The 11,723-nt window shown below is 36.2% G+C and overlaps 1 protein-coding gene across 2 annotated transcripts in view; it reads left to right on the top strand.

The window, feature by feature from the left end:
- Positions 1 to 2,888: 2,888 nt before the first annotated feature.
- The window catches only part of CCDC40 (coiled-coil domain containing 40), a 120,593-nt gene continuing 111,758 nt past the window's right edge, over positions 2,889 to 11,723 (top strand). For both annotated transcript variants that reach the window (XM_001380200.4, XM_007482905.3), the window contains exons 1-4: positions 2,889 to 2,977; positions 4,597 to 4,660; positions 6,379 to 6,663; positions 8,416 to 8,554. In XM_001380200.4, coding sequence (XP_001380237.3) covers positions 2,949 to 2,977; positions 4,597 to 4,660; positions 6,379 to 6,663; positions 8,416 to 8,554 — 517 coding nt within the window. In that variant the 5' untranslated portion in view covers positions 2,889 to 2,948. The remainder of the gene's footprint in view (positions 2,978 to 4,596; positions 4,661 to 6,378; positions 6,664 to 8,415; positions 8,555 to 11,723) is intronic.

The following is an 11,723-nucleotide window of genomic DNA, read 5'->3' as shown; positions in this document are numbered from 1 at the left end:
GATGAGTAATAAGATTGATTTGATTTTCAAAGTGATAAAATTTCTCAATGATGAGTTTGCTGAGGATGCAATGGAAAACCCAAAAAAGTACAAAATGAATGCAGCCAGATGGGAAATGAGGAGATGCCTGACCAAACAGTGATATAAAGATGTTAGAAATACTTGTTCCAGCACTTTCTGAGCATTTCCTTTAGGAATCAACAGTCATTTAGTAAGCACACTTACTATTCACCAGGCACTGGGCTAAGCGGAGGTAAAAAGGAAGACAAAAATAGTACCTGCCTTCAAAGAACTTACACTTCAGAGGGAGAACCAACATGTAAATGTATAGCTTCATAAAGCTATACAAAGAGTAAATGGAAGGCAATCTAGAGGAGACTGAATTAATAACCTTGAAAGACTGGGAAATGCCACATACAGAACGTGATGCTTAAGTTGAGTCTTAAAGTTAGCCAGGGAAACCAAGAGGCAGAAGTGAGGGGGCAGATTATTTCAGGCCAATGCCCAAGAACAAGGAGTAGAGATGGAGAGTCATGTTTCAAGAACAGCAAATAGACCAATATAATCGAGTAAGAAGAGAAGAATAAGGTGTAAGAAGGCTGGAAAGGTAGGAAGAGGGCAGGCCAAGAAGACCTTTAAATGACAGAGTTGTTTATATGCAATCCCAAAGGTAAGAGAGAGCCTCTTGAATTTATTGAACAAGGGAGTGAGGGTATTACATGGTTAGACCTACAATTTAGAAAAATCACCTGACAGCTAAGTGAAGGATGAATTGGTGTGGGAAAAGAAAACAAATAGTCAGGCGAATATTTATACAAGTTCAGTCAATAAGTGACAAGGACCTTTGACAGAGATGTTAAGATAGAAACTACATTTGGCAAAGGATTGGATATGTGAGATGAGTGAGATTGTGAAGATGATGGTATTCTCAAGAACAGCAGGGAATTTCAAAGGTGGGGAAAGTTAGGAGGAAAGACAAAAAGCTTTTATTTTAGATATGTTGAGTTAAGATTCCTATAGGACATCTAGTTCAGTAGAAGTTGATCAACAAGCAAGGGAAATTAGGAACCAAGACAGAGCCTTGGAGGAGATTCTAATGGTTGGTGAGCTTAGCAAGAGGAACCAACAAAGGAGATTCAAAAATGGGTCCATGTTGGGGGAAGGGGAGGAGGATGGGTAACTAAGTGAATTATGAATTGAAAGCCAAGCCTACAGCCATACCACTGCTTGGTTTATACCCCAAAGAGATAATACAGAAAAAGACTTGTATAAAGATATTTATAGCCGTGCTCTTTGTGGTGGCAAAAAATTGGAAAATGAGGGAGTGTCTATCGATTGGGGAATGGCTAAACAAATTGTATCTGTTGTTGATGGAATACTATTGTGCTAAAAGGAATAATGAACTGGAGGAATTCCATGGGAACTGGAACAACCTCCAGGAATTGGTGCAGAGTGAAAGGAGCAGAACCAGGAGAACATTATACAGAGACTGATACACTGTGGCACAATTGAATATAAGAAACTTCTCTACTAGCAGCAATATAATGATCTAGGACAATTCTGAGGGACTTATGCGAAAGAACATTATCCACACATCCAGAGAAAGAACACTATCCACACATCCAGAGAAAAAACTATGGGAGTGGAAACACAGAAGAAAAACAACTGCTTAATCACATGGGTTGATGGGGATATAATTGGGGATATAGACTCTAAATGATCACCCTAGTGCAAATACTAATAAAATGGAAATAGGTTTTGATCAATGACACATGTAAAATCCAGTGGAATTGCTCATTGGCTATGGGAGGGGGGTGAGAAGAGGGGAGGGAAAGAACATGATTCATTTAACTATGGAAAAATGTTCTAAATTAATTAATTAAATAAACTTAAAAAAAAAAAGAAAGAAAGCAGGCCTAGAGATGGGAGGGTGTGGGTTCAAATATGGCCTCAGATACTTCCTAGCTGTGTGACCTTGGGCAAGTCACTTAACCCCCATTGCCGGGCCCTTACTATGCTTCTGCCTAGGAAGCAATACACAGTACTTATTCTAAGATGGAAGGTAAGGGTTTTCTTTTTTAAAATGGGTCCATGGGGCAAGGTAGATTATCACTTACCCTGAACTCCCATCTATCCCAGATGATATCCAGGAAGTTGGTGGAGCTACCATCCTAGGTTCATGGCTAGGTCAGTAACAATCAGATCTGGCTAGGATATGTATCCCATTCTTCCATTTCTGCCACTTGTTCATCAATTGCAATCAACACATGGTTAAGTTTAAAGTCAGGAAAACTGAGTTCAATCTGGCTCCAGTTTCATGCTAGCTGTATGTACCTGGGCAAATCACATAACTTCTGTTTGCTTGTTTTCTCACTGTAAAGTAAGGATAATAATAACATTTACCTTGCATAGTTGTGAGTTTTAAATAAGAGAATATTCTTAAAATTTACTCAGCCCAGTACCTTACACACAGTAGGGGTATGCTATCTATATAAATGCTTATTTTCTTATGGTAAACAGAGAAGCCCAGCCAGGACATTTCTCAAGTACCATCAAATACCCTTTTCCCTAACTGACCCAAACAAATCAACAAGCTATGGGACCTGTTAATTTAAAATCATGATGAGCTAGTTCAAGGTTTATATTAGTAAAGTAATGCTTCTCATAGGCAGCAACCGTGAAGTGTAGTCATAGATAAATCAGTCACTGAACATAAGGGTCGTTCTTTATTCACAGGCTCTAGTCAGAACAACCATGATTTCTTGTTCCAGCTGTTTCTGTCATTGAGATAAAGAGGGAGGAGGTAAAGAGAGGAGGAAAGGAGACTAGAGATCGGACTATTCCATTTCAGGTAAAAACAAAGGGGTGGTCTTAAGGCCTGTTGAGAATGGTTCCTTCCAGAGAAGACTTGGCCCGCGGATGTTGACTGCGTCTCTTAGCAACCGAAGATGGCTGAGCCTGGGGAGGAAGACCTAGGGTAAGGGGAGCTGCTGGAATATTGATGGGAAATGGGGGAAGGGGTTCGGTGGATAGAGGGTTATCTCTGAGAACTAGAGCAGAAAGTTCTGGGAGAGAATAGTATCTTCCTGCCTCAAGCTTTTATTTCTCTCTTCCAGGGCCATGGCTTCTCCCCTTCGGTCCAATTTCTTGTGTACAAGGCTTTCCTCCCCGTCTTTTCGCTTAGGCTTTTTGTTCAGTTCCCTGGCTCTTTCTCTGACCCTCAAGTGTATTTCTATTTGTCCTGCTGTGCCTTCTTCATCAACAAACGCTAACAGGTTCCAACAGAATATGAAATTCAGCCAATCCTAATTTATATTCGAGCAAGTAGGAAATGAATTTATTTAATGTTAGTTCCGGACACAAAACTTCTAACACTGGTCTCCTTGAGAGCTCCAATATATTTACTAAATATAATAAGGAAAGAGGCACTCTCATCTAACCTTCCTCTTTCCCTCGTTCCCACTTCTGTTCCCGCCCTACCCCTTCTCCCTTTTCTCCAACTCTTTATTTTCCTCTTTATTTTCGCTTCTCTTCCTCTCATTCTTTCCCTCTCCCTTTCCCCTTTCCCTTCCCTTTTCTCTAAGGAAGAGACCTTAGAGTGCATTTAGTACAACCCTTTCATTTTAAGGATGAGGAAACCAAATCTATGGGAAACTATGACTTTAAAGGCGATTCCCAAAGATCAACCCCTTAAAAGTTGATCTATAATGAATCACCTTTAAAGTCATAGACTACATAAATGTTTAAGAGACATTAAGAGATCATTAAGAGATCATCCTTGCCTCACCCTTGATCTTGGGCCCTACAAGGCCTGAAACATCATAGAAAGATAGGGATGCTCTACTCTAGCCCTAAAGTGTAGCAGAGAGAGGGGCAGCTAGATAGCTTGGTGGATTTAGGATCAGTCCCAGAAATGGGAGGTCCTAGGTTTAAATCTGGTCTAAGACAATGCCTACCTGTGTGACCCTGGGCAAGTCATTTATCCTTCATTGCCTAGTCCTTGTTGCTTTTCTGCCTTGGAACCAATACATAATATTAATTCTAAGAGGGAAGATAAAGGTTAAAAAAAAAAGAGTAACATAGAGGGAGGGAGAGAAGAGAGACAGAGAGATACTACAGAGGTAGTCACATATTCCTCAGTGCTGAGAATGTAGTTGATATCCTCTCTCCCCAACTGCATCATAAATCCTTATAATTAAGGCTTAGTATTTGTTGTGAAATAGCAATGTATTTAGAGCTAATAAGAATTAAGATTTATTTTTTTAAAACCCTCTATGAATCTCCAGTCCTTCATTCTTTTTTAAAAAGGGATAGAAATTCCATCACTTTACAGAGCAGAATTGGACTTTTTATAATGTATCTGCTGCCCTAGAAAGGGTTATCATAACATTCCTACATGGACAAATTGATGAAAAACAGTTAGAAGGTTGTTATCTTTATGGTATATTTTTCCTCTGGCTATTGTACTTTCTCAGTTTTATCACACAAATAAGCATACTTAAGATGATATTTTATATCTCATTTTATCCAGATGCATTGCTCTTTTTCACTTTTCAAATCACTGTTATTTCAATCTGTTTGTTTAATTGAAACTAGGTCCAAAGAAGAAACTGAATCAAATTCTCAAGGTATAGAAGAACAGCAAATAGATGAGAATGAGGTAAATTTACAGGTGTTTATAATTAATGTAAGACAATCAAGATAATGAAAACTTGCCCAAGGACTTTATACATCCCTTTTGCCTTGTCCATAGAAAATAGAGATATCAGTCCTATTCCTTAGTTTGCCAGATTCTGGTTAAGCATATAGGAGAGATTCTCTACTACTTAATTCAGTTTTCCAATTTATCTCTGTGCCATGTAGTATGTTAAAGGAAATTCCATATATCTAGCAAAGTTATAATGGTAGCTTTGAAGAATAGAAGGGCGGTTTTTCTAGCAACTTAATTCAACCTTGGTTCTTGTTAGGAAATGTGCTTAGGAAACAGAATTTACCAAAGAGAAACTATAGTCAAGTATGTAAATTTCCTGTCCTATGGTTTTCAGATTAGAACAATTAGAAACAGAGGCCTAAAAATCAAGATTAATGGAATTGATTAGAAAAGACTGCCACATGGCACTACTTTAGAACATGTCTTAAAAACAATAGAAAATTTTAAACCAGGAGTCAGTTTTGTATGCTTTAATTTTCTTATAAAATTATTTTCCTTCAGGAGATTGATAATTTTGCCTCTTATTTTGACTTGGCTAATTCAGGTTGTTTTCCCCACTAAGACTTTTAATATGCTGCTACCAGGAAATTGTCTTGTATCATCATATAACCTTTATATAACTTTCCATGGTCACATGATTCATGTTCTTTTCCTCCCCTCTTCCCATCTCCCTCCCATAGCCAATGAGCAATTCCACTGGGTTTTACATGTGTCATTAATCAAAACCTTTTTCCATATTATTAATATTTGCAATAGAGTGATCATTTGGAGTCTACATTCCCAATCATACCCCATTGAACCATGTGATCAAGCAATTGTTTTTCTTCTGTGTTTCTGGATAGCGTTCTTTCTCATAAGTCCCCCAGAATTGCCCTGGATCATTGTATTGCTGCTAGTAGGAAAGTCCATTACATTCAATTTTAACACAGTGTATCAGTCTCTGTGTATAATGTTCTCTGGTTCTGCCCCTCTCACTCTGCATCACTTCCTGGAGGTCCTTCCAGTTCACATGGAATTCCTCCACTTTATTAATTCCCTTGAGCACAATAGTATTCCATCACCAATAGATACCACAATTTGTTCAGCTATTCCCCAATCGAAGGGCATTCCTTCATTTTCCAATTTTTTGCCACCACAAAGAGCAGGGCCATAAATATTTTTGTAAAGACTTTTTCCTTATTATAGAAGCTTTGGTTTTATTTATAAAGTCATATGATTTTAAATAACTGAAAGCTATATTTGTATAGTGACATGTTATGAAAGAATAAACATTTCCCAAATTATTTGAAGCCAAATACTTTTTTCAAAAAAAAGAAAATATGATTAACTAGGATAAATAGGTCATAAGAGGCAGTCTTGTGCATAAAAAACTAGCCTATGTGTCAAGATTCTTGGGCTTGCTTCCCAACTCTGACCCTCACTTGCTATATGATGCTGACTTACTATAAATTGTCTATCTACTTTAGTATCCTGGGTTTCCTTAACTAGAGTTCCATACCCCAGTGACAGATCTGGTTAAAACTTAAAAAAAAAAAAAGGCAAATAAGCTTAAAATGTAGTCATTTTTTTTGTGTGTGTGTTAATCCCAGTTTTCTTTCATGAGTTAGCATAATTTCTCTGTTTCCTCATTATGCTGATCTGTCCCATTTTTGCTTCTCATGGTACAGGTCAGTGAAGAAGACCAGGAAGAAAAAAAAACAGCTCAAGAGGAGGTCAGTGAACTATCTACAGGACAAGGGGAACCCCCTTTAACAGGATCCAGAGAGGAACTCAGTTCAGTAGAATCAATAGAGGAAGAAAGCTCAACAGAACCAGTAGAGGAACCCAGCTCAACAGAACCAACAGAGGAGCCTAGTTCAATAGCTGAAGAGCCCAGTTTAATAGAACAGAGAGAAGTCAGTTCCACAGAGCCACCCCAAATTTCTCCTGTTGCTCAACCTTCACTTCAACTAGTAAGTGAACCAGAATTCTGTCTTAACATATTTATTTCCCCATTGAGTGCATCAGGATATTCAAAACATAATGCTGCAAAATATTAAATATATTCTCTGGTAGAATTAGGATCTTATACACAAGATTTTAAGCTCTTACATTCTGCTTTCTACAGTATATTCTAAACAAAGTTGTTAAAACCAACAAGCTTGTTATCAAAGAAAAAGAAAAGAAAAAAAAGAAAAGGTATAAAGACAAGTTTCTATTTTATGTATGAACTTGAGAAAGGTAAAGCAGGCTTGATGGTACATACCTGTAATCCCTGTTCCTGAGGTGGCTGAGGTTTGTGTATTATCTGAGTTCAGGAGTTCTGAGATTCTGAGATTGGGTGTCCACACTAAATCTGACATCCATGAAACATATTCTGCAAAAAAACTCTAAGGAAAAGCTATTCTCTTCACTTAGTTCTTACTGTTAGAAACAGAGAAAATAGTTAATTTTGATCTCTTAAATAAGACCCTCATAATAAAATTTGAGAATTTCTGAAACGGTAGAGTTGCTTACTCTTTACCTTGATATTTGAACCAGAAACCATCATATTTTTTTAAGATTTTTGTTAAGACTATATCCCAGTTACACTTTATGGACAAAACATTTGAGAACAATCTCTGTCTTCAGATAGTTATAATTTGACGAGGGAAATATGTAATAAATGCCAAAGTGTCTTTCTTGCGGGTACTATTAAATAATAAATGCAAAATTAACTTTCTTTGAAGTATAGATAACGGCCTGGACATTTGGAGGGAGATAATCTGGATAGTGGTTGTTGTCAATCAAGGAAAACTTTCTAGAAAAATCTTTTTTTAGAGGAACTCACCAAAAGCAAATGCAGAGAAAAGGCTAATAAAAGAGATACAAATAAGGAAATCAATAAAACATTTTTGAAATGCACAAAAGAAAAGAAATGCAGAAGAAATTTTAAAAAGCAATTTTGTTGCTCTTGTTAAATTTTTAAAAATAAATTGTATATATAAGAAACTATAGAATTGATGCTTTCTTGAAATACTTTCTTGCTTATCTTTGTTTGTTGAAATGTTTGTGTTTTATTCTAACTTAGTTAAAAAATTAAATTAATTAAAAATAATAAAGGAAAAAATATTTTTCCTAAATGGTCAAAAAGAATATATTATTAGTGGCTTCAAAGTAGTGTTTTATACATGATCATCTGAATACTGAAATGGTAGCAATAAGTGTTAATGAATGAATCTGGAAGAAGGAATAATAATAATAACTCACATTTCTATAATATTTAAGATTTACAAAGTACTTTCCTCTCAATAAACCTTTGAGGGAGGGAATGTAAGAATTATATCAATAGCTCAATATGTCATTCAAGGACCTGTGATTTTTATCAGTGTGGGAACTCCTTCCACATTGTCTGAGACTCCAAGAGTCAAATTAAGTGCCTTATGGAGCTAATAAATGACAGTGGCAGGATTAGAACCCATATCTTCTCAAGTATAGAATTCTATCCACTATACCTTGATGCTTCTGTTGTGTTAGCATTATTGTCTCCATTTTACAAAGGAAGAAGCTGACTTAGCAAGATGAGATGAATTGCCTCTAATTGAACAGCTATTTAAGGTCAGAACTGGGATATCAACCTGAATCTCTTCATTCAAAGTCCAAGACTTTTTCCATTATAGAGAGGTAATAATATATTTTAAAGATTCCTTATAAACTGGTGCTCAGAAGACTTATTTCTATTGCAGGAAAATATAGACCGTTTATTCAGAGATGAGTTGGCCAAGATGGAAAAGATGGCAGTCGGGGAACAGAGTATTTTTAGGCCATCTTCAAGAGAGAGGAGCACTCCAGGGACATCAGAGGCACCAGACCAGGTTCAAGCAGGTAATAATATCTTCTTGAAAAGGAGAAAACCTAGATTCATTGGTCTAGTGTATATTGTAGAGGGAATTATCTATTGCTTTCTTCTCTACTGTTTATCCATTCTGTAATGTAGTTTCTTTTAATAGGTGAGTTAAACCAGTATTCAAAGTTAAATTTGATCCTCCCATCCCCTAATTATTCTATTTTTAAAGTTTTATTAGTGTATTTTCATGTCTATAGTACATTTATGAATAATAATTCCATGAGAAGCCTCTTGTAACAAAGTAAAACAATTAAATAAAAATTAATAATACAATTATCTTATCTAAAAGTGCAAATAGCATTCACATCTATAGTACCTTTCTACTTCTCGATTTTAAGATTTAGTTTAAACTATTATTATGTATCTCATCTTCCTTTTACAGTTAAAGTCCTAGAAAAGTCTATCTTCACTCATTGCCTCCATATTTCTCTTGCTGCTTCTCAACCCATTCCAATCTAGCTTCCAGACTTTGTCACTCAACTAAGACTGCTCTCTCCAATGTTAATGGATGATCTCTTCCCTTTTTTTATGTGTATTGATATCTGGTTCTTTATATCACCTCTATATACAAATATATCCCTCTTCTTCCTTTCTCTTTAACCTATCTCTTGTAACAAAGTGTAAAAAAAAATGTGATGTCTCATATCTTCCAAATATACCTTTAGACCTTCAATACTAAGCATACTAAGCAGAAAGGAAGAAAGTGCATTTTTTCTCATCTCTTTTGTTAGGGCCATACTTGGTTATTATAATCACAAAGATTTGTTTCAGTTTTTTCCTTCCCATTATTCTTGTAGTAGATAATTGTTTTATTCTGCTTACTTCTTTCTACAGAAGTTTCTTTAAGACTTCCTATGCTTCTCTGAAACCCTCATATTCATTATTTTTATTGCACAGTAATATTGCACAAAATTCATATACCAGTTTATTTAGCTAATCCCCCAGTTGATGAGCATCTACTTTGCTTCCATTTTTTTGTTACCACAAAAAGAAATGTTATAAATATTTTGATGGGTCCTTAGTAATCATCCTTAAATTCTAAATCTAATAGCCTTTTAGTCATCCTTCTTGACCTTCCTGTAGAATTTAATACTGTTGACCACATTCTCCTCCTAGAAACTTTCCAATTCCAAGATTTTTGTGACTTTTCTCTCTCTTGATACTTCTCCTACTTGTCTGGCCACAATTTCCTAGTCTCTTTTGCTGGATAATCATCTTTTTTTCTGCCCTCTATATAAGAATATTCTCCAGAGCTAGACCTTCTTTTCTCTCTGTTCTCCCATTCCCTTGATGATCTCAATGATTCTCATTGATTCAGTTATCATTCTCTGAAGGTGCAATGTCTGGTACATATGCAGACATTATAAGTTTGTTTAAATGGATCACACCTATGGAAAATGATCAGGTGCTCTTTTTGGGAGACTAGAGGACTTTTGCATGTATAGTCATTCAGCTTTGGCTTACCATATCATTGGAAGCAGTCTTTTTCCAATGACTAATTATCCAGAACTATAGATGATTTAGCAATAGTAAGGGATCTTTGCTACATTCCTGTCTGAAGGTGAAGAGGATTCCTTCCCTCACATTGAGTAGTAAGCCAGATAAGGCCCAAGGGCTAAAATATAGGGTATCCATGTATTCTCTTTTCTTCAGAAAGCAGTTACCTAGTATCTTTCATGTGGCTTATATTTTAGCAAACTCGGCTATGTGCCAGACAAACATTACTTAAGACTCATATTTCTATAGTCAATCTTTAATCTCTCTCCTGAGTTGTGAGATTATATTATTAATTGCCTGCTGCACATCTCCAAATGAGTCTCCTCATTGAGACATCTCAAGCTAAAAATTTCCAATAGATAATTCATCATCTTTCCTCCAAAAATATACTCCACTTCTTAATTTCACTGTTTCTATTGAGTGTATCATTATTTTCCTAGTCACATAGGTTTAGACCCTCAGCATCATCCTTAATATCACTCCCACAAATAGAATTAGTGGAAAAGTCTTTTTAATGCCAGCCCCACAACATTTTTTTTTAAACCCTTACCTTCTGTCTTGGAGTTAATACTGTGTATTGGCTCCAAGGCAGAAGAGTGGTAAGGGCTAGGCAATGGAGTTTAAATGATTTGCCCAGGATCACACAGCTGGGAAGTTCTGAGGTCATATTTGAACCTAGGACCTCCCATCTCCAGGCCTGGCTCTCAATCCACTGAGCTACCCAGCTGCCCCTAACATTAAAAAAAAAAAAAAATCCTTACCTTCTGTCTTAGAATTGATACTAAGTATTGGTTCCAAGACAGAAGAACAATAAACACTATGCAATTGGGGTTTAGTGACTCTCCCAGGGTTACACAGCTAGAAAGTTACTGAAACTTCTGAATCCCAGGCCTCCTACCTCCCAGCCTGGCTCTCTATGCACCAAAAAATCTAGCTGTACTCTACACACACACACACACACAGCATCTTTTACCTCCATTTCCTTTTCTTTACCCACCCAGCCATCATCCTAGTTCAGACTCTCATCACCTCCTACTTATGTTGTTTCAATAGCCTCTTAACTGGTTTCCCCAGCCTCTAATTTCTCCTTTTTCCTGTTAGGTCTAATTATATCACTGCACTGCTTAAGAAGTTTTATTGGTTCTTCTTATCAAATGTAAAATACAAAATCTTTCATTCAGCATTTAAATTAATTAATTTAATTTAAAGTCTAGCCCCAAGCTATGTTTAGCTTCACATTATTTCCCTTCAATAGTTTCTATTTCAGGTCAATATCTACTTGTTCTCCATATGTGATATTCCATTTTTCATCTCTGTGTATTTACACAGACTGCCACTATATCTGAAACGTACTACTTCCTCCTATCTTGTAGAATTCTGAATTTATTTCAAAGTTCAACCCAAGTGCCATTTTCTACACAGTGTCTTTACTGTTTCTCTCCAGTTGTTAGTATTTTTTTCTCTCTATGATAACTTTGTATATGGTTAGTATTATTGACTTATTTAATGGAATATATTATCTCCTTTAAAAAAAACCCAACAACTTCCATCTTAGAATCAATACTATACATGAGTTCTAAGGCAGAAGAACAATAAGAACTGGGCAGTAGGCATTAAGTGACTTCCCCAGGATCATACAGTTAGGAAGTA

Source organism: Monodelphis domestica, chromosome 2, assembly GCF_027887165.1.
Source record: "Monodelphis domestica isolate mMonDom1 chromosome 2, mMonDom1.pri, whole genome shotgun sequence".
In the NCBI taxonomy this organism is placed as follows: Eukaryota; Metazoa; Chordata; class Mammalia; order Didelphimorphia; family Didelphidae; genus Monodelphis; species Monodelphis domestica.
The sequence above is the reverse complement of the archived record's forward strand: the minus strand, read 5'-3'. Positions and strand labels throughout refer to the sequence as shown.